Source organism: Lutra lutra, chromosome 2 (assembly GCF_902655055.1).
Source record: "Lutra lutra chromosome 2, mLutLut1.2, whole genome shotgun sequence".
In the NCBI taxonomy this organism is placed as follows: Eukaryota; Metazoa; Chordata; class Mammalia; order Carnivora; family Mustelidae; genus Lutra; species Lutra lutra.
The window spans coordinates 174,102,901-174,125,996 of NC_062279.1; the positions used below are offsets into that span (position 1 = coordinate 174,102,901).

Genomic DNA, 23,096 nt, shown 5'->3' on the forward strand with positions numbered 1-23,096 from the left:
GGTGCTCCTCTGATTGCAATCTGTCCTCCCTCTATTCCAATATCCTTTGCTGTAATAAATCATTCTTTCAGTTGTTCAGTAGCATTTACCTACCTGCTTAATCTTTAATTGGTTAAGCAGTTAGAAGCTCAAATTATATAGTGTGGAAAATATCACAATAGATCACAGTATTGTCAATTTCCCCTGCAGAACTCTGACATTCCAAAGCTTAACAAAGCCCATCTCTGTCACACATTAATTACTGCAATGTCCTTGAAATAGAGAATAGCATAGTTATTACTATTTGCAAAGAAAGCATACTTCTATCTCCTGCATGTCAGCCCGTTTGTGTGCGTGTGTGTGTGTCTGTATATTTGAAGGACACGTAGATCTTAAAGTAGGGCCCCCTTTTCTGTACATCATTACCCAAGTGCCTTTATATGTGTTCCTTCCACCCTGGCCAGCTTATCCTTTAAGACTCAGATTGTGTCCCCTTCTTCAGGAAGTCTTCCCTCACTTCTGTCTTCCTTCTTCATTTAGGTGCCCCTTGTCTGAGTTCCCATAGCACTCTCTTCATTAAGTCCACGAACACTAATTGGCTAATTTCCAGTTCAGGCATCTAGTTTGGTACTGGATTTTCAAAGATGGATGAAACCAGTTCCTCAAGGAGTTAAACCCCAGCCCCGTCCTTTCCAGGCTACATTCTAACTGTTTAGGTTACCTGTCTCTGCTATGGGACTGTGTTTGGAATAAGGTAGCTGTTATATTAACAAATGGATGAATAACTAAAAGACCTCCACATCAGCAATATGTTAATAATCAAAAGGGAGCCTGTCCAAAGCTTTAATGGGTAATGTACTCCAATTAAATTTCATTGAAAAAACTGTTAATAAAAATTAAGACTAGGTGCTGAGATAGTAGGGGAGGTTCCATACCACTCAAATATTGTGGTGGTATTAATTAAACAGGAATTTAGGGCACTGGTAGCCAAGCTGGGTCCCAGGGCTCGTACAACTGGTTTCCAAGAGAAGCAGAATAGTGCCCCTCTCCTTCTTGTCTGACCTCCCTATTACCCCTCCACCACTAGCCATTCCATTCAAATGAGCACATTGTATAGAATATGGCCTATGATTTCTGTCTCTGATGGAATTTCTGGCACTAAAACATGCCATTGAAAAAGATCCTTTTTGCTCACATTAATCTAATTGTTCTGTAAAAAAGGCAATAATTACTGAATAATGGAGAACTTTTCTTCTAGCATTAGTCTGTTATTTAGATAGCTAGAATAAAAAAGAAAGTTTATAAATTTTCTACTGAATTATTTTTCTATTGAAATTTTTTCTACTGAATCTTTCACTCTGAATAAGGAATAAATAAGAAAAAAATCTCACTATGATGTAATTATTAAGCCCTGTTGGTTTGTTTTGACATAATGAAACTTTGTTATGGTACACTGTTTAAAAATAAAATCTTTATTGTCTGTTTGCCAAAATTGGGAGGGGAATAGAGATGATTTCCAGTCTCTCTATAGCAAATTTCAAGTCAAAAAATGTGTTTTGGAAATCAGTAAGCAGAAAGGGATGGTCCAGGTACTTGATTCACTGCCTTTCTTTATCAATATTTGGGTGTTTTTGCGTTGTCTTTACTATCTCTCCCCATAGAGATCATGAGATGAGTGAAAAGATTTTAACTCTTTTAAGTAATTGATGAAAGTTATTTGTTAAGTCTGTTTGATGAAGAGCTGAAAGCGTCTTTCTGTGCAACTCTTCTCACAGCCACCAAATAATTCAGTTCTGTGGAAGTACTTTGGTACATGGGTAGACACAGGAGAAGCATTTGCACCATAGCGGTTCTTGTGGTAGAGTATTGTTTGTAGTGTACCCTCCAAGCATTGTTGAAACACAGAGATTCATGATACAGAAGCCCTGTTAGAAGTGTTTATGAAAGTCATTTGTCTGTTTTGGACACCTTTTTTCCTAAGGAAAAGAAACTACTCTTCTCTACATAAAGAGATGATTAAGGTACAACAGACTACAGGGTTAAGAGCATTTAGCTTGAAACCTAGACTACCCAGGTTCAAATCTCAACTCTGCCACTTATTTTTATAAAATTTTTTTAAAAGATTTATTTATTTATTTATTTATTTATTTAAGAGAGAGAGAGAGAGAATGAGTGGGAGGGAGAAGGAGAGAGAATCTCAAGCAGATTCTGTGTTGAGTGTAGAGCCTGAGGCAGGGTTCAATCCCAGAACCCTAAGATCACCACCTGAGCCTAAACCAAGTCAGAGACTTAATCCACCACAGGCTCCCCTCAACTCTGCTACTTAATAGCTTCGTGACCTTGAGTAAGTTACTTAACCTCTCTTTGCCTTAATTTTTTTCACTTGTAAATGAGGGTGATTGACTATAGTCCTTACTTCCTGATCCAATACTGGTCTTTAGGGATCATTGGGAAGGAAAAGAATTTTCATGAGAGCTTTGTTTCACCATTAGTAAACCATGGACATGGAAAACGTTTAGTTTGTTACTACGTGTTGGATCTCTCCAAAAGGGGACTAGAAGGTACAGCTGTGAGTGTTATGAGACAAAACCAATTAACTAATCCCTGCCAGGTGCTTACAATAGTGGCTGGCACGTTATTAGTGCTACAGTCTCTCCCCCTTATCCAGGGTTTCACTTTCCTTGGGATCAGTTACCTGTGGTCTGGAGACAGGATCCTCCTGAAGAATTGGCAGAAGGTCAAAAGTAACCCAACACTACATCACAAGGCCTAAGTCGTTCACGTCACTTCATCTCATCAAGGAGGCATTTTGTCATCTCACACCACCACAAGAGGAAAGGTAAGGACAGTATGGTAAGTTATTTCAAGAGAGACCATCTTCTCATAACTTTTATTATAGTTGTATTATAATATAATAATATAATAAATATATAATATAATATGTAATAACATGATATATAATAATATACTATAATTACTTTTATAGTTATATTATTACATGTAATAATTAGTTAGTTATTAATTATTAGTGATTAATGATTAGTTAGTTGTTAATCTCTTGCTCTGCCTAGTTTAGATATTAAATTTGAGGTATATTTGTGTAGGAAAGAACATAGTATACAAAGGATTTGGTACTACCCACAGTTTCAGGCAGCCATTGAGGGTCTTAGAACATATCCCCCACAGATAAGGGGAGACTACGTATTATTATTAATCTCCTCCCCAACTCCTACCCCAACAGTTGGCCCTTTTGGCAGTGTTTGTATGAGCTATGACTGCCCTAAAGCAACCGAAAAAGATAAGGCAGATATATATCTTTTAGTGTGCGTAAAGGAAAGTTCTCCCCAAATGCACACAGGTAGAAGTCAGACTTGGAAGTGTTAAGTAATCACTTTGAGAACCCCAGCCCATACACTTGCCTAGAGCAAACCACTTCCTTTCCCAATATTATTTTCATGTAAGGGGGAAATAAACATTTAAAGACAGTTGGGAAGAATCAAGGCTCCATATAAGGATATAAACTAATGCCTGTTGTTCCCAGATGCCAAATCCCAGAAAGGACTATCTCTGAAATGAGTTTTTAAACTATAGAAACCAAGTCGTCATTTGGGGGAGGGAGGAATGAAGATTTTTTAGGCCACATTTTCTATTAAGCATTGCTCAGAGAGAGGGGGAAAAGACAGAGAAGGAGACTGTGGTTTGTACTAAAAAGGAATTAAAATAAAAAGCAGACTCCAGGATCCTGGGCAAAGGAGACTTTGTCTTAATCCCAGTTCTGTTACAGACAGTCTGTGAAACGAACTTGGCTGAAACCTTCCACCTCTGGGGCTTCGGTTTCCTCAGCTGTAAAATGAGGCATTACCCAGATGATCTCTAAGATTTCCTACAGCTCAGACATCCTGACTTACGAAATAAAATAGATGTTAGAAGTTATATTCGGCAGGCAACGAAACTGAGTCTGGAAAGTTAAGCAGGAAGAGGATCATCTTACAAAGATACTATTGGTAGGCTCACAGAATCAAAAGGAAGACTGGGAGCCAGGCTCAGAACCAAGGCATTTTGATGGGAGTTCGGGGTACACTGGGGCATCTAAAAGCAGGAATGACTCAACTCTGCTGATGGAACAAATAAGCCCAAGGTATTTTTCCACCCGTATATCACTGCACATACAAATCAAAGCCCTGACATAGAGGGTCAAATTGGTTTAGCTCTGGCCACAGGTCACCCCTTGGCTGATTGGCAAGAAACTCTGATTTACAGTCCCATCAAGACATCATTCCATGGGTGAGAGGTAATTGCTAAGAGAAATTGGCATAAGGTAATAAAAGAAAATGATGTCTACTATGTGGCTCTTCACTACGGATGTTGTGCCTGCTTTTGTAATGTCACACAATGATGCCACTTTTCTGTGTGAGAACAGATGGGCTATTTTTACAGTCCATCTGAAAATAAACATAACTTTACAGGGAGATTATGACACCATGACAACTTCATGTGCACCCATCCCGAACTTTGGCAATAACACATACTTGAAGAATAGCCTTAGCAGGCTCCAAGAGACTGTTCTGGGGGGAGAAACCAGCCTGGGTTTTATTTTCAGCCAGTTTCTCTCTGTACGTCTCCATGGAATTGAGGAGACACCTGCCGTCTTTCCTCTTCTTCCATATTATAATATGGAAGTATTGCAATAGCCAATATTGCAGAGCCCTGTTTTGATTCTGATAGTCAGTTCCTCTCCCCTCCTTAAGAACCAGCAATTATTGACCCTTCTAAATTTGTCACAATGGTCCCATTCCCTTTATCATTGGTTGGTTTAAGATGGCGTCCGTGATCCAATTCCAGATGCTCTGACGTGAGGAGAAATCTGGAGGTCTTCTTATTAAAAGTTACTTTACTCTTAAAAAGGACATTATGGGCTAAGGATATGATGATTGCTGAACACGCTGTGACACCATTTTCCATATCTTCTTGAAACCGCAAGAGGGAACACCTGAGAACAAAAGCCGGTAAGGTGATGATGGCAGAGAGGAAGGTGGGGGGGGGGGGAACTTGGGTGCATGTTGGTGGGAGTTCTTGAATTCACCAATTCTCTTCAGAATTCCCATTAGGTAAGACAATAAATCTTATCATTTAAGGCATTTAACTTGGGCCTGTTATTATTTACAGATGTAAGGATCTCAACTGATAGCCTGCAAAATTATGTCTTCCAGTCAGCAGCCATGTTTAATCATATTCCCCTCTGGGAATAGCCTTAACTCTCAGGAAGGAAAATAAAACATGCAGAGAATTTTGTGAAGTATATTTTTATCAAATGTTCTGATTTCCCCTTTCCCATGCATGTGTACTTCATTTTGTCCTTCAAATCACAGAAACATCTAGACTACTTTGTCTTACTAAAGTACATGATTTCCGTTCACAGAGGGGTTTTAATGCATGTTTGGTTATCATACCTGTAGGTTAACTGATAATATATCTTATTTAGATTTTAAAAATTTAAGACCTTCCTTCCACTCATTATCCTAAGATCACCACGCATCAGGACAACACCAATAGTTACGGATGGTTGTGAAAGATGTAGACAGAAAAGAGAAGCAAAATAAAAAAGAAACAGAGAAGGAAGCAATCAAAGTCAAATTATGAGAATAAATGGTCAGATAATTGAGTCCAAGCCTTTATTCTACCATGTTTTACATGAAGGGAAAGAATTATAGTTGGGAGAGCAAAAGAGAGGACAGACAGACAGAAGCCATCTACTGATAGAAGGAGAAAGGAAAATGCAATTCATATGACATATGTCTTTTGTAAAATTTGGCTTTATTAAATAAAGAGTGGGTACAAAGTGTATTTTATACACTTCAACCTAGGACTGAATCCACATTACTCCTGAGACCATAGGCAAATCGGTGAGCTTCTTAGACCTCAGTTCTTAGGGACAACAACATCTGTCTCCAGGAGTCATTGTAAGGAAGTGAGACTATGCAGAGCACATGCCTGATGTATGGGGGTTCAGTACATTGTTTCTTATCCAACAAATATGTATTAAGAAGCTTCTGTGAACCAAGCATCATACCAGCTGCCAGAAATATTATGGTGAGTGAAATCAGTCTAGAAAGGGCAACAGGATTAATTAATAACCATGAAAATAAGTGTAAATAATAGATATGAAAAGGACTATGGGGGCTGAGAAAGTGTATACTTGGGAAGTTTGACCTCTTCTGAAAGATCAAGAAAAACCATCTTCAATGCTGCTTGCACCCACTTTCTTGAAAAGCCTACTCTGCTTCCCCCAACCGGATATGATTCGCTGGACTGTCACTTCTCAGAAGCATGGAGCACGTAATGACATTTGTCTTCCCCTATTGTGTCTAGCATTATAACTAGTAGTATGCAAGCTCAGTCTCCCCCTATCAGATTATACACTCTTTGTAGGCAGGACAGCAGGCCATCTACATGGTCGAACACTTCTACTATCTATTAAAGTCTATTATTTCAACAAATAAGCGAAAATTATCTTCCAGAAAGCTGCCACAATTTAACAGAATTTGAGGCTTAATTTATGCCTTTTGTAAGCCAGTTCCCATTGATTTTTCAAGTCATTTGTCCTGAAGCATAATAGGCAATGTGCAAGGAAACAATAATTGGCCTCTCAGAAACGGTATAAACATTCATCCCTCAAGGAGTGTGATACTCCTAAACTCCTGCTGGATAATCCCAGAGCTGAGCCTGACTCACCCATTAAATCAAGTTTACAGAGGCATAAAAAAAATGAGACTACCAGAAAGTCCATTTGCCAAATCTTCAATCCCTGAATATTATGATTAGGATCTCACTTTGTGATCTAACAGAAAGAAAGAAAAGAAGAAAGAAGGAAGAAACAAAGGAAGGGAGGAAGGAAAGGAAGGGAGGAGGGAGAAGGGGGGAGGAAGAAAGAAAAGAAAAAGAGTAGCAGGGAAAACCTCTGTGTGCTCAATCATTCATTCCTGTTAGGCTGCTTAATATTAAATCTGACCCTGCAGTAAACCGTAGAATCTGTTCAGACATGCAACTGTGATCATATAATGATGCCAGGAGATTAAATTCCACCGATACTTTGGAAAGATATTTTTGTTTTTCAATGTTAAGAGATGCCCTCTTGTCTATATGTGTTTTATTGTAATTAATAGATATAATTTTTCTTGACATCAGTGATAGCTATGGAAAATATGAACACCAAGAAGAATCAGAAGAAACATTTTTCTATTAGATTTAAATATCCAAGCTTCACTTAGTATTTCATTTAAATTCATTTTATTTTGGTATCTTTGAAGTTTTTTAAAACATCCTCAGTGCCAAAAGGAAGCAGAATTTATAAATCCGAACAAATGTATCAATGAACAACCCAGGCCCTCTTAAGTAATTTGCCAAAAAGAAACAATCCATCTGTATAAGAAAACCCATCAAGGCAGAACGTGCAATGTGGGCAAATGAGAGAAAAGATGTTCATCCTTGATCCTGGGTTTGGTTCCTTTCAAAATCAAAATCTTGGGGTCACTGTCAGCTGTATAATTAACAGATAAGCAAGGACAGTGAGCATGCCCGTGTTGTTTCCACGGGTTTTATCAGCTTGTTTTCCATGACTCATGATGGCTTCCTGGAAAAATTCTTGTTTCTTTGATCTCTTGGGTCAAATGACTGCTTTCAAGCCAGTTTCCATCAACCAGTCAGCATTGTTACTGTTTCCTACTGTGAATCCTCAGTGGGACCCATATATTTACTAGTTTACTCATTCCCAAAATGAAATTATGAGTATTCTTCAAAAGGGTTCAGTCCAAGTGGTCCAGAGGAATTCAGAAGGATATCTGAAGATTGAAGGGGGGAAAAAGACAAATATTATTACCACAAAAATGTTAAGTGTTACCTGAAAAGATTAGTGGAGAAAATTTTAAAATCATTTGTCAAAATTGTGTCTTACAAGAATCAACCAAAAAACTTGCCAATATCCCTTTCTTAAGATTGTATTTATTTGAGAGAGAGGGAGAGAGAGAGCATGCATGTGGGGGGGGATGGGCAGACAGAGAAGCCGGGTCCCCACTCACAAGACAGCCTGATGCAGGCTGGATTCCAAGACCCAGGGCTGGATCCCAGGACCCTGGGATCATGACCTGAGCCAAAGGCGCTCCCCAGTATCACTGATTAAGAGCTCTTTCCAGTCCTGTGTAAGGCAATGGAGCCTCCGTTATAAACTTAGGAACACTCTGGTTAGTGGTAACAAACTCTCAGCCTAGGGCTCAGGAGACCTAGAGTCTTCTTGAGCTTGTCACTACAGTATGTTTGGGTTAATTTCCTCTTCTATAAAATGAAAATGTAGGTGGGGCGCCTGGGTGGCTCAGTGGGTTAAGCCGCTGCCTTCGGCTCAGGTCATGATCTCAGGGTCCTGGGATCGAGTCCCGCATCGGGTTCTCTGCTCGGCAGGAAGCCTGCTTCCTCCTCTCTCTCTCTCTCTGCCTGCCTCTCTACTTGTGATCTCTCTCTGTCAAATAAATAAATAAAATAAAATCTTAAAAAAAAATGAAAATGTAGGTGTTCGTGAAAATTTCCTTCATTCAACATATACTCACTGAACACCTACTAAATGCCAGACAGCATTTCCTCTGAATGAAGGGGTCTCTCCATCATGCTCCCTGAGTCCTCTGTGCACACGTCCATCATGTTATTGGAACTCTATTGAAATTAGGATTCCTCAATCTGATTTCCCCACTGACTGCATGTTATTTTGTCAATGAGTAGCAGACTTCTGGACATACAGTAGGTGCTCAAAAAGCATCAGGTGAATGAACAAAGGGGATTGCTTCATATGCATGGTCAAGCACCCCAGAATGAGGACCAGTATGAGAGGTTATCAAGCATAATACTTCATTAAAACAATTCTATGATGACATTCGTCTACCTGGCAATTTCTGAGCCAATAGAGGACTCTGATTCCACTAAGACCCAAACACTAAGACCTGCTTCTCTCTAGTTTGACATATTGAGCTCCCTATGCTTGACCCTTCTGGTTGCTTCTCTAGATTGTACTCTATTTTTTTTTTAAAGATTTTTATTTATTTATTTGACAGACAGATCACAAGTAGGCAGAGAGGCAGGCAGAGAGAGAGAGAGGAGGAAGCAGGCACCCCACTGAGCAGAAAGCCCGATGGGGGCTCGATCCCAGGACCCTGGGATCATGACCTGAGCCGAAGGCAGAGGCTTTAACCCACTGAGCCACCCAGGTGCCCCTGTACTCTATTTTTTTTTCCACCCTCTCTGGTACCCTGGGAGACCAATCCATATGAACTGCCTCAATCCAGCTCCAGTGTCCCCCAGCTCTGCTTAGGTTTGACCAATGGTGAGTACTAGCACATCGGGGAAAGGGAACAGCCAAAGTGAAGTACTCTTTTCGGGGCACTCACAGGCTGTTGTGTCATTTGACTAAAAGTCACAGTCCCTATCAGGTAGCCTCCCCACATATTCCATCAGTGTGTGTGAGTGTGTGTGTATGTGTGTGCGCGCCTGCCTCTGTCTTTGTCTCTCTGGGTTCCTTGCCCCTGTAGTTTTAGGGAGAGTAGCAGAGCCCCCCTATTACTAATTTTAGGGTGCTGTACTCTCCTTTTGGATTTTTCCACATCCTGACTTAATAGACATTTTTTAAAACTCACCTCAAATGATTCCCTTTGAGTATACTGTTAGTTTCCTGCTAGATTCTTGGCTGATAACTACCCGGGTATCATGAAGAGTAAATAGTGGTGTACACACACACACACACACACACACACACACACACACTGGAATATTACTCAGCCATAAAAAAGAATGAAATCTTGCCATTCACAAGAAAGCTCATGGAGCTAGAGAGTATTACATTAAGCAATAAGTCAAAGACTTATTTTGCCTTCCAGAGAAAGACAAATAGCATATGATTTCACTCATATGCGAACTTAAGAAACAGAACAAGCCAATGGGGGCGGGGGGGAGAAAAACCAAGAAACAGACTCTTAACTATAGAAAACAAGCATGGTTATGAGAGGGGAGGTGGATGGGGAGTTGGGGGAAATCAGTGATGGGGATTAAGGAGGGCACTTGTTGTGATGAGTCCCAGGTATTTTACTTAAGTTTTGAATCACTAAATTCTACACCTGAAACTGAAAAAAAAAATAAAGATGAGTAAATGATCTAGCCTATTGCCACAAAGCACAGTAAAAGGATATTGATAAATGCTAGTGTCTTCCCTCTTCCCTGCTATAATTTTTTTTTTTAGATTTTTTATTTATTTATTTGACAGAGAGAGATCACAAGTAGACGGAGAGGCAGGCAGAGAGAGAGAGAGAGGGAAGCAGGCTTCTTGCTGAGCAGAGAGCCCGATGTGGGACTCGATCCCAGGACCCTGAGATCATGACCTGAGCCGAAGGCAGCGGCTTAACCCACTGAGCCACCCAGGTGCCCCCCTGCTATAATTTTGATGCCCCCTACCATAGCTATCTATAGTGCCTTAACGTAATAGCTACTTAATAAATATGTGTTGAATGAATAAAAAATATTTCTAAGACACTTCTGACCACATGAAAATCAATACACATTAATTAGATCATCAGATGTTACATTCAGGGAAGTTCTTAATTTCAGTACTTGAGAGTCCGTGGTTGTGCTTATAAATTCACATTCTCTCTTCTCTCCTGTTCAGAGTGAAACAATGATTGGCCTGCTGGTATTATGTACAGCCCAAGCCTAGGAAGCAGCCAAGGGATGAGCTGACATCTCAGGGGCACCTGCTGTTTAACAGACCAAGAGCTTTGTTTATTGGTCCTTCCTGGACCTTGGAAGAAATCATGAGTTTATTTCATGTCATCTAATTCATACAAACTGCTTTTGCAGCTCATCACTTTTTGTCTCCAGCACCCAGATAGAAATGAAGGTTGGGATGAACTGTACCTCCTTGGACCCTTCACATTTATAATGAACAAAGGCCAATCATCAGTAAAGCTGAATCATCACTCACCGTGTATACCGATCTTGCAGCTGCACCGTGGAAGAAACTTCCAGTTCCGGTATTGGAGGAAGCCCTTTCTTGACCTGAGTCAAGGGCAGCCTCTGCTTGGTCTCTGTTTGTTAAGAAGGAGAGCTGTTTAGTTGATAGCAATGCAAAAACAGATACAACATTTTCCAGTGTACTAAGAGAACCATGCCCTCCATCTAGCAAGGATATTGGCAATTTCCATCACTCACTAAATTGCCTGCTTACAATTGGGACACCATTAACCCATTTCTCTTGACTCTGTTTCTTTCATTTCTCCTCTCCTCCCCACTTCCCAAGCATGAGACCGGGACCCAAGGCATGGATAAGGAGGAGCAAAGTAGAGAAAAACATTTTTTTACATACAATGTCAAGCAGAAAGAAAAGAACTTTTGTAGGGAAAACTGACTGCAAACATTTCCTTCTTTGCATTTTGTTAAAATAGGTCCCTAAGAACTTTTATTAATACCATCGTTGATTTCAGGGACAATTTTACCAAGAAGCCAAGTCCCAAATCAGATGAATTCTAATCTTTCCTACTTTTCTAGGACTATGTGACTTCAAATCCTTCTAATATTATCTGCAGCTGACTTCAAGGTAGGAGATAAAATTTCAGGCCCATGGCATATGGTATCTTTTTCATTCCGCTGAGATCTAGGGCCTTGCTTTTCTAGTTTTTATATTGAAACTTGAGTTTTACATAATACATGTGGTTTTTGCATCGCAGATGTCTCTACTTTTTATACAAAGCCCTGGACATGAATGGAAATGAGGTGACCTATAATTTTAAGAGAAGTTTGAGCAGCTGCTTCTTACGAAGACAAATCAAAAGGGAAGATTTAAGTGTAATTAAGAATATGATGCTTATCAAAGAAATTTTTTTAATTTTTTAAAATTTCTACAAGCATAAAAAAAAGAATATCATCCTTCTTATTCATAAAGGTGACGAAACACTGGTATAGATTACCAAGGTAGAAATACTGTCAAACCATCTCTCGGAGTTATATTCTTTAAATTAGAAAAAAATTTAATAAGAAAGATTTATTTTTTGGACCTCATTTTCTGAATAAGGGATACATTCACAAGATTAAAATTTTATAAACGATGAAGGGATATTCAGCAAAATGTCTCCCTCTTACCCCATTTCCTACAGACAACTGCTTTCTACACACATCACATAATTCTTTCCCTTCTCTCCTTCTTTTGCTACAGGCAACCAAGGTTTTTAGATTTTTGTGGATAGATATATAGATGATAGATAGATAGAGAGAGAGAGAGAGAGAGATTATAGATTTATATACTTATATGTACATATGCTATTTTTGTTTTCTTTACACAATTGGTACCATACTATACATATGTATGTATATTTAATGATCTAGGAGAACTTTCCCCATAAATGCTCCCTCATTCTTTTTTACAATTTCCTGGTGTTCCATAGTATGGATGTATCATCCTGTCTTCAAACACCCTCCTATTAGATTGTGTCTAATCCCATATTGCAAACACATTAGCAATAAACATTGCACACATTTCATTTCTCTCCTATGTAAGTAATCCATAGGAGAAATTCCTAGAAATAGGATTGCTGCCTCAAAGGGCTTATGCATGTGTAACTTTGATAGTTATTGCTAAATTACATATCATAGAAATTGTACCACTTCAGCCTCCCAGTTTACCTTGGCAAAGTGCGAAAATGTGGAGGGCTATCGCCCCCTGCTACGGAGTATGATGTCAAACTTCTGGATTTTTACCGGTCTGGTAGATGAAAACAGCATTTCAGTGTAGCTTTACTTTGCATTTCCACCTGCATGTGAGCTCAGTGAGAACAGAGGTCTCTCTCTGTCTCATTGCTGTGTCTCCTATACCCAGAAGGCCAATACTATTGGCACATAGTGGACATCGAAAGAAAAATTCTCTCTTTTGAGAGAATTTATCATGAATGAAACTGAGCAAGCTTTCTTATGTCAAAGAGCCATTTGTATTTCCATTTCTATGAACAGTCCATTTATATCCTTTATCCGTTTGTCTACTGGGTTATGGTCTTCTCTCCGTCAATTATTAGAGCTTCTTTATTTACTAGGAAAGGCTGCTTATCATATGTGATGAATTATAAACAATGTTTCCCTAATGGTTTTTACTGTGTACATTCTTTTTCACGTAGTCAAACTTATCAGCCTTTTGACTGAGTTTTGTGTCATGGATAGAAAGCCCTACAGTTATAAATCAATTCTACAGTTGTTTCTTCTATTACTTTTATGGTCTCATGTTTATGTTAAAATTACAGATCCATCTGAAATTTACCCTAGTATTAGTGGGAACTCTGGATTAAGGAAATCTTCTTTCCTACATGGTTACTCATTTGTCACAATACCATTCATTCAGTAATCCTTCTCTTTCCTGCTGATTAGACATGACACACTCGTTATTTACTCAAGTCCTAAACTTTCTAATTTTTTATTAGATATATATTTTTTATTTATTATATTTTTTTAATATTTTATTTATTTATTTGACAGAGAGAGAGATCACAAGTAGGCAGACAGGCAGGCAGAGACGGGGTTGGAGGGGGAGCAGGCTCTCCGCCGACCAGAGAGCCTGATTCGGGGCTTAATTCCAGGACCCTGAGATCATGACCTGAGCTGAAGGCAGAGGCTTAACCCACTGAGCCACCCAGGTGCCCCTAGATATATATTTTTTAAAGATTTATTTATTTATTTATTTATTTGGGAGCACAAGCAGGAGGGACAGAGGGAGAGAGAATCTTTTTTTTTCTTTATGTTCAGTTAGCCACTGTATAGCCCATCATTAGTTTTTTATGTAGTGTTCAGTGATTCATTAGAAGGAGACTCCACGCTGAGCAGGGGAGCTAGATGCAGGGCTTGGTCCAGGGCTCAGTCCCACAAGGTCCCTCAAGGTCCCCTTGAGATCGTGACCTGAGCCAAAATTCAGAGTTGGACACTTAACTGACAGCACCACCGAGGTACCTTTCATTAGATATTTTTATCTACGTAAGTACCTATACCATGGGGGAACAGATTAGATACTTCTCTTTATTTTTCTTTTTTTTTTTTTTAAGATTTTATTTATTTATTTGACAGAGAGATCACAAGCAGACAGAGAGGCAGGCAGAGAGAGAGGAGGAAGCAGGCTCCCCGCTGAGCAGAGAGCCCGATGCGGGGCTCGATCCCAGGACTCTGAGATCATGACCTGAGCCGACGGCAGCGGCTTAACCCACTGAGCCACCCAGGCGCCCCTTCTCTTTATTTTTCTATGTCAATTTGTTTCCTGGCTATTACTGACAACTTATTTTTCATCGGGGTATGAAAATGACTTTGTTTATGATTTAGGAAGAACCAGTAACTTTTTATATTCATCTTTCCATTCCAGAGCCTGATATACCATTTTGCTGTTGTTCAAGTCATTTTTATATCTCTTCGGAGCATTTTTCTGAAGTTTCCTTCAGAAAGAGCTTGTACAGTTCTTTATATTAATTTTATTCTGAGTTGTTTTATCTTGCTATGGTTGTTTTGAATGCAGCCATATCTTCTAACTGGTTGTTATTTAAAGTATGAATGCTCTTGATTTTTTTGGTCTTAATTTCATACCTTGTCCCTTACTGAATTTTACTTTTAAAGAATTTTTTTAGAGGATTTTCTTAAATTTTCCAGGTGCACAAAAAGTGATCATTTGGCCCTTCCAGTGTGTTAACCAGACATCCCTGTCTCTTGCCTAATTGTGTTGACCAGTACTGCTAGGACAATGGTAGATAAAGTGGCAGCTGTAAACGCCCTTGAAAGTCCCCAGCTTTACAGACATGTTTTTAGCGTTTCCCTGGTAAGTATGATTCTGGGTCTTTGTTTGAGACAGATATATTTTATCATGTGAAGGCAGAACCTAGTTATCTGATTTTTATTGGGGGTTTTAGGAAGGATGGGCCTTATAGTTTGTCAAATGCATTTTTAAGATGTGTAGAGATAACCAAAGAAATTTTCCCTTTGATCTATTAATATGAGTGACATTAATAAATATGGTGTTCCTATATTCTTGGAACTGTTCTTATATTCTTGGAACAATCTTCTCTTGATCATAGTAGGAGTTGTATGTGTCTGTATATATACATACATTTTTAAAACTCTGCTACTACTGGATTTTTTTGCTAATATTTGTTCACAATTTTTGCATAGATATGAATAAGATCGCTCAGTGATTTCACTTTAGACACAATCTTTCTTAGTTTTAAATGTTATTAACGTTTCTTTTACAATAGAATTAGAAAACATCCATTTTTCCTTCTTTTCTATGGTCAATGACAGTTTAAATACCACTAGAAATAGCAGTTTTTTGGAGATTGGTAAAAATGCCCCTATGAAATGTTCTTTCTGTAACATTTTAAGGGATAACTGACAAATTTTCTATTTCTTCTATGATAATTGTTTTGTTTAGATTTTCTATTTCTTCTGGTATCAGGTTTTGGAAAATTTTCCAGAAAATCATCGATCTTAATTAGAGATATTAAAAAGTAGCAACTACTCTTTAAGGCGCAGGAATAGGTGACTTTTGGGAACTATTTCCACAAACACTGAGGACCCTTCCATTCCTACGGAAATGCTAAAATAATCACCAAAGCTAGAATTTCTTCTTACAGAGGATTTAGCCTTCTAAGCTTTCCTGACTGGCTAGGCAATGATGAAAAAATGACACCAATCTCTACCTAGACAAAAGCTCTTGTCTCCTTGCTTTCCTCCTCACAGACCCATTGCGCTGGATCCCCTCAACATTTTTTATTTTTACCTTATTGTCAGTAAGTACAAATCACATCTGTGAGGCTAGTTCTGTCATCCCTATTCATCTCACACTGGAAGTTCCTAGGAACCTGTGATTTTTATTCTTCTAAATCTGTGCTTCTCGGAGGGTGGGTGTAGTAGGCAGAACTCTCAGATAGCTCCCCATTCCCCCCAAGCTTCTCACACCCTGGTGGAATGTTCCCTGTAGTCCCCAACCCTTGAGCATGGGCAGGACCATGAATGGGATTTCCTTCCTGTGATTGGGTTACATTATATGGCAAAGATGAGATTTTCGCAGGTGTATTTAACATTCCAAATCAGTTGATGTTGAGTCATGGAAAAGAGACCATTCAGGGTATGCCCGACCTAAGGAGGTAAAAGCCTTTACAAAAAAGACTGGGCCCTCCCAGATGTTAGAGAGGATCTCCTGTGGGGCTTCAAAGAACCAAACTGCCAAGCTACAAACTATCTGGAAAAGCCAGGTAGCCGGAGTCCACAGGTGGCCTCTGGGGCCTGCGGTAACTTCTGGTGGACAGAGGGCAAGCCAGGGCCCTTAGGATACAACCTCAAAGCAATTAATTCTGCCAACAACCTAGAAGAGTTTAGGAGTAGCCTCCAAATGAGAACAAAGGCCAGCTCGCATCTTGACTTTAGTCTTGTGAGACCCTGAGATGAGGCAAATCTGTGCCCAGTTTTCTGACTCACAGAAACTGAAATAACAAAGGTGTGTTATTTTCAGCCATGAAATTTGTGGTACTGTGTCACACAATAATAGAAAACAATTAAAGCCATCAATGGACCCTTGGACTGCACAACGTAAGAAGCTGAATTTAAAATGTAGGTTTTACATGAGAGACTATGGACTCTGAAAAACGATCTGAGAATTTTGAAGGGGTGGGGGGTGGGAGGTTGGGGGCACCAGGTGGTGGGTATTGTAGAGGGCACAGATCGCATGGAGCACTGGGTGTGGTGCAAAAATAATGAATACTGTTATGCTGAAAAAAATAAAAAAATTAAAAAAAATAAAATAAAATAAAATGTAGGTTTTAGAACCCTGTCCCAAATCTACTGAATTATAATCTCCCTTGAAAATGGTCCAGGAGCCTAAAATTCTATAGACATCCCAGTCCATTCTCATGCACATTAAGCCTTCAGAATGAACTAGCCACGCAGATAATTGCTTAGATAATTTTTGACAAAGTGTCTTATCATGTCCAGAATTTGAGATCTGGAGACAGTTCTTTTTAAAGCTAAAATATCAAAAGAACTGATTCATGAAATTAAATAATTACCAAAGAAAAGTAGCAGTGCTCCTCTGGTCGGAAAGCTAAACTGCTCATCATTTGCTAATTCATTTGGTTTGCTGACGTTGTATAATATGGTATAACCATAATTTACTACAGAAAGCTGTTATCTGTCAAAATGATGGCTAGTCCAAAATAACTCTCTAGTGGTACATTATATTCTGCTTCTCCTAGTATCCAAGGACATGTAACTTATATGCTAATAGGAAAACTTCTGAAAAATTGATAAAAAGGCAAAAAGGTGGGATATATGTCATTTTAATGCCTTCTTCAGAATAACTTAGATGGATGGAATATTTTTCTAGTTCTACAGTGGGAAATAGAATTTGTTTCAAATAATATTAATTCACCAGCATTAGCTAAGGCAGCAGAAGCAGTCAGGAATGTTTTAAAACTTCACAGAAGTCTATTTATGAATTTGTCAAAGGTCGGAAAGAAACATTTCTTTGACTTTCTTTCAGGAACCTCAGAAGAGACTAAAAAATTAAAAAGAACCTCAGGATGAGTTTTGACCTGGCTGAATCTGATGAACAAAATAAATTTCCAGCAGTAGAAACTTTGATTAAAAATAAAACCCCATGACTTATGTCCTTGAATAAACTCCCGTCACAATGCCCATGACATGGTCCAGATTGCCCTCTGATATTTCTTTTTCTTTTCTTCTTCTTCTTCTTCTTCTTCTTCTTCTTCTTCTTCTTCTTCTTCTTCTTCTTCTAAAACACTGTTCAAAAGTGTTTTATATCTATGACATTTGGCAGCTAACCTCAATTCATCCTTCCAAAGTAATTCTTGATTCCCACTGAGTCACGGAAACTTGAAGGTGTTTTCTTCCCTTTGTTCCTGATGATTTTCATGTCAAAGAGGCATCTCCCACAGTGAAGATACATCTAAAACCTCCTCATTCTGGCCAGGATCTCTTGGTTGCTTGGAGAATTTGCCCCATCAATTTTTTATATATGTATTTCCCAAACTACTCGCTCAGCTCTACTTGGTTATGGAATTGGAAAGTCAAAACTGCTAGAAATGAAAACAGAAGAGGGAGTGGTAAACAGGGCTAGATGTCCATACCACATGTAATCCTCTGTGACTTCTCTTTCCCCCATGGTGAATTTACCCAATTTTGCTGTAATTGCTTCTTTGTCTGCCTCCCTGTGTAAAAGACTGTATTTCATGCACACTATATTCCCCAGAACCAACCTCAGAGCGTGACACATAATAAGTAAAAATACGTGTCAAATGACTGAAAGAACGTCATCTAATTTCTTCTGCCTCATTTTTCTCAACAAAAGTGTATGAGTACAAGCAGTACAAGGTCAACTCTGGGGTTCCACCTAGGAATTTGGGGATAAGACAAAGAAGATTGCCTCAGAGGGTTGGTCTATACAACCAACTCATAATCACAACAGAAACATGCAAAGTTATCTTCAGAAATCATTCCCAGGTCAAATCCTATTAAGTGTGGAAAGTGCTGTGTGAAGTGAGCCAATCAGGCTACCCCTAAAATGGGGAAGAAGGCCTTCCAAGCTGTGTTGGCCTTTAAGACCTTTAAGACCTCCCCAACAGGCCTTAGCAGTGATTTGACTTCCCACAGGGTTTTGTCGAAGCAGAGAGGGCACATGTGTTAGCTATCGGAAGTGTTTTGGTCCATATTTTCTCTCAACTGTATTGCCTTCCGCTCTTATAAACCTGTCTGTGAGCTGGATCACACAATGGATCTTTTTTTGGTGGGCCACCATTGTTGGAGCCTGAGCCCTCAGGACTAGAGGAAGGACGCGAGTGGGGTCTAGTCACCAACGGGTCGCCCCGGTGTTGCCTTGTGGGTGGAGCAGCCAGGCTGCCTCCTCTAGCAGGGCCCCTGGCCTCTCTTTAAAAATCTTTAGAGGTTTTAGGTCTTTTATTTTTTTAAGAATTTATTTATTTATTTGACAGAGAGAAATCACAAGTAGGCAGGGAGGCAGGCAGAGAGAGGAGGGAAGCAGGCTCCCCGCTGAGCAGAGAGCCCGATGCGGGGCTCGATCCCAGGACCCTGAGATCATGACCTGAGCCGAAGGCAGAGGCTTTAACCCACTGAGACACCCAGGCGCCCCAGAGGTTTTAGGTCTTTAAAGGTTCAGCAGGGACACCTAAACTTCCTTGTGACCTCAGCAAAGCTCTTCAGCAAAGCTCTGGGGCTGCCTCGAAGCTACAAGGAAGAAACTAAAGGTAAGGGTAACCAAGATAATTAAGGGGTATTTTGATGTACTTTGAAAAATAGAAAGCCCTACCAAGTGCAAAACAGAGCATTTTTCTTTTTTTTCTTTCTTTTTTTTTTTTTAAGATTTTATTTATTTATTTGTCAGAGAGAGAGAGCGAGAGTGAGCACAAGCAGATAGAGTGGCAGGCAGAGGCAGAGGGAATAGCAGGCTCCCTGCCGAGCAAGGAGCCCGATGTGGGACTCGATCCCAGGACTCTGGGATCATGACCTGAGCTGAAGGCAGCCGCTTAACCAACTGAGCCACCCAGGCGTCCCCAGAGCATTTTTCCAAGCACCTTTTTAACCCCGCTTGAGGAGTCTGCTTGAAATTTGGGAGGACCCAAGTATGCACTCAGCAGGGCTGAGCTATGGCTGGCTGGCCTCAGAAACGGGGACCTCGGCCCTTCCTTCCTCTTCCCGTACTTGGAGAGGTTGAGCCACAACTCCGCGGGGAAAATGGTGATAATGTCTACACTGTTGCCCACAAAGTACTTGCTTGCCTTACGAGAGCTACTCCAGAAATGAAGGGATTCACGTTAATCTTCACAGACTACTGCAGTCAAGATGGATAAGGATGTTTTCAGATGGTTTGGTGATTCTTACTCAGTTCTCTAATTTGGCTCCCAAAAACCCTCCAGTCTTCTTTCTTCTTATCGCCCTAGGAATGCAGAACTTCCACACTGCTAGGCATCATTCCGACCTTTGCATGGCATAAAAACCTGGGCCCTTTTGTGCAAGCCCAAGATAGTTGCTTTTCGGGGCTAATAGAACCAATTATGGTAGCTTAAAATAGATTGCCATTATTCAAGGAGCCAACTTTCTACTACGTTGGGAGCGCCATCCGTTATTGTTAACAGTGATCCTAAAACACTCAGCTGTTCCCAATCTGGCCAGTGTGAAAATTAAATGAGGATGGGAAAGCACATGACTGCAAAATTACCTAGAATTAACAGCTAAGGAGAACCGACAGCCGCCAATATTCCGAGCCATTGTTGCAGCTCCCAGCGCATTCACACTGCGGGGATCCTCAGCACTCCAAGGAATGAAGCTGATGAAGGGCTTAAAAGCTATAATTTAGAGGGAAAAAGGGTTTTTTTTTTTTTAATTTCACTTATTTGACAGACAGAGATCACAAGCAGGCAGAGAGACAGGCAGAGAGAGAGGAGGAAGCAGGCTCCCTGCTGAGCAGAGAGCCCAACGTGGGGCTCGATCCCAGGACCCTGAGATCATGACCTGAGCCGAAGACAGAGGCTTTAACCCACTGAGCCACCCAGGCGCCCCAAGGGAAAAAGGGTTTTGAAGGGTCTTTGTAAGACAGCAGCGGGCATTCTTTCCACATAGTCAATGTCAAGTTTATTTACTTCACAAATATTTATTAGATACCTGTTCTGTGCCCTCAAAGGCACGAGGCTATGCGCTGGGGAGACAGTGATCAATATTACCAGGTAGAGGCCCTGATCTCAAGGAGCTAAGTGGCTCATGGGAGCCACGTCGACCAAATAATAACACACATTGTGGTGCATAAACAATGGATTTCGGAGCACAGAAAAAAAATTAAATATAACAAAGTTAAAAAATAAAAAAAATAACAACACACATATATAATAAAACAGTAGTGACAACCGGCACAGAGAGAGGTGTGTGGTCTTACGAGGATGTGTGAGAAGGGGACTTGACCTAGTCTAGGAAGTCCAATAGGATTTCCCTGAGGAAGGGTCAGTCGAGCTAAGATCAGAAGTGAGGTTCGGGGTGAACTAAACAAAGGCAGGGTGGGAGGAGGGGAGGTCGGCTGGGAGGGGCAAGGCAGGCAGGCTGGTCCAGGCAGGGAGAAGATGTCAATCTGTATGTGTTTTATCATCAAGTTTTCCTGACCTAGCACAAAAAATTAGCTCATAAAGACATTCAATGGATGAGTTAGAATAAATCGTCCTATTCTGCCTATAGATTCTTCCAACTTAGGAAATTCTTCCTGCACCGAGAGTCACCCTCTGCATTCTGTTCTGTAATCAAGCAGATGGCGCCAACCTTTACTGTTTTATGAACCCAAATCCGTACTCTAAGAGTCATAAATATTATAGTTAAGCAAGTAAAAATTAAATTTCCATGTTACTTTGCTTGGTTATGGGACATCTGGCATGAGTAATTTATCTTCACTTCTGTTGGAAATCGAAACCAGGTTAGTCTTTATTATGCTGGCCATAAACATGTTGCAAATTACGATTTTTACTTTGCCATTAGTTATGTTTTGGGGTAAGGCAAATTACTGGGTCATCTACTTCCTTTTGGCATTTAGTAATTCTCTTTCACAATAAAAATCCATTTCTCTTGCTTCACGGTCCCTAAGAACCCACCCACATTAACTACAAAAAAACCATTTCACTACTGCTAAATATTACTCTGAGGGTGACTCACACTGTCACACAGCAGCTCCTACAACCTTCCAGAGCATTGAGAAAATGTTTCATCTCGGTTTTAATGTTAACTGTAAAAGAACAAGGTGAGTTTTGATCTGTGGCTTGAACCACCACGAGTAAACTCCCCAGTTCACCACAGCCTGTAAGCCGTGTGCCAGAAAGCCCGCTGGACAGAACTAAGTTTGAACCCCCACTCTGCCAGGAACTGGCTGTAGGTCAGTCACTGAAAGTCTCTTAGCATCAGAAAAAAAGCGAGATTCTTGTGAAAAGAAATAAAATGTCCGTGAAAGTTGCTTAATGAATGCGTATAATTTAATTAGGTTTCCGTTCTCCAAAGGCAATGGGGTGGAGTAGAATCTCCTTAACTAGGACACCAGTTCCATGAAAGCAGAGACCGTGCTGGTCCGGGCCACTGTCTCAACATCAATGCTTAGCATGATGCCTGGCCCTGAGTTGGAGTTCAACTGATTTTGGTTGAGTCGTTGAAGATTGAAGAATTTCAAGTTTTCAAGATTTTTCATTTTCTTTTTTTTTATAATCTTTTTTTTTAAAGATTTTATTTATTTATTTGACAGAGAAAGATCACAAGTAGGCAGAAAAGCAGGCGTGGGGGGTGGGGAGGAAGCAGGCTCCCCACTGAGCAGAGAACCTGATGCGGGGCTCGATCTCAGGACCCTGGGCTCATGACCTGAGCCGAAGACAGAGACTTAACCCACTGAGCCACCCAGGTGCCCCAAGATTTTTCATTTTTGTGTTCATTTTCCAACCTTTGAATGCTTAACATCCCTGGTGTTTCTAGTTACCTACTGGTTTTCTAATAGGCTTCCTTTTGGCCAAATCAGCCAAGTTGATTTCTGTGGTTTGCATCCAGTGATCAGGGTCCTGGTCCACTGCTCCTGCCCCTGACTTTGGTGTCCCGATATGAACCAACCCTTTAAACACTGTTTCCAGAGATACATTTCAAATGGACTTTTGCATAGTTCTCCAAATCTCTTCTTCAGGATGGTCAACGTGTTCCACGATTCTTTGGCATCCTTGGCAATTCTCTAGAGTTGCATAGTCTTTAATGAAGTCGGATTACATTCCCATTCATCACTCTCTGGCTCTTTCCCAAACCCCAAAGTATCTTTCTTGCTCATCTGCTCTTTTTGACTCTACCCTCATTTCCTCTTAGGCTTTCTGTGATTTAATAAGCTTTTATTGTGCACAAACTACGAGCCAGGTATAATGGCAAGGACAAGGATCCAAAGCTGAGTGAGAGAGTCATCACCTGGAATAAAACGTAAAGTCGATACACACCAAGACAGGCAACAGAAGCCATCAGGCCTCTCAAAGCAAGGAAGGAGATACTGG

The 23,096-nt window shown here is 40.2% G+C and overlaps 2 protein-coding genes across 2 annotated transcripts in view; one reads left to right on the plus strand and one right to left on the minus strand.

Annotated features, from left to right (window-relative positions):
- The window catches only part of FAM114A1 (family with sequence similarity 114 member A1), a 95,190-nt gene extending 86,754 nt beyond the window's left edge, over positions 1-8,436 (plus strand). The window contains exon 16 of the transcript XR_007125305.1: positions 8,389-8,436. The gene's annotated coding sequence lies outside the window, so the exon portion shown is untranslated. The remainder of the gene's footprint in view (positions 1-8,388) is intronic.
- TMEM156 (transmembrane protein 156) overlaps positions 6,946-23,096 on the minus strand; it is a 50,730-nt gene continuing 34,579 nt past the window's right edge. Inside the window, exons 6-7 of the mRNA XM_047719114.1 lie at positions 10,987-11,093; positions 6,946-7,817 (exon numbers count right to left, since the gene is read on the minus strand). Coding sequence (XP_047575070.1) covers positions 10,987-11,093 — 107 coding nt within the window. The 3' untranslated portion in view covers positions 6,946-7,817. The remainder of the gene's footprint in view (positions 7,818-10,986; positions 11,094-23,096) is intronic.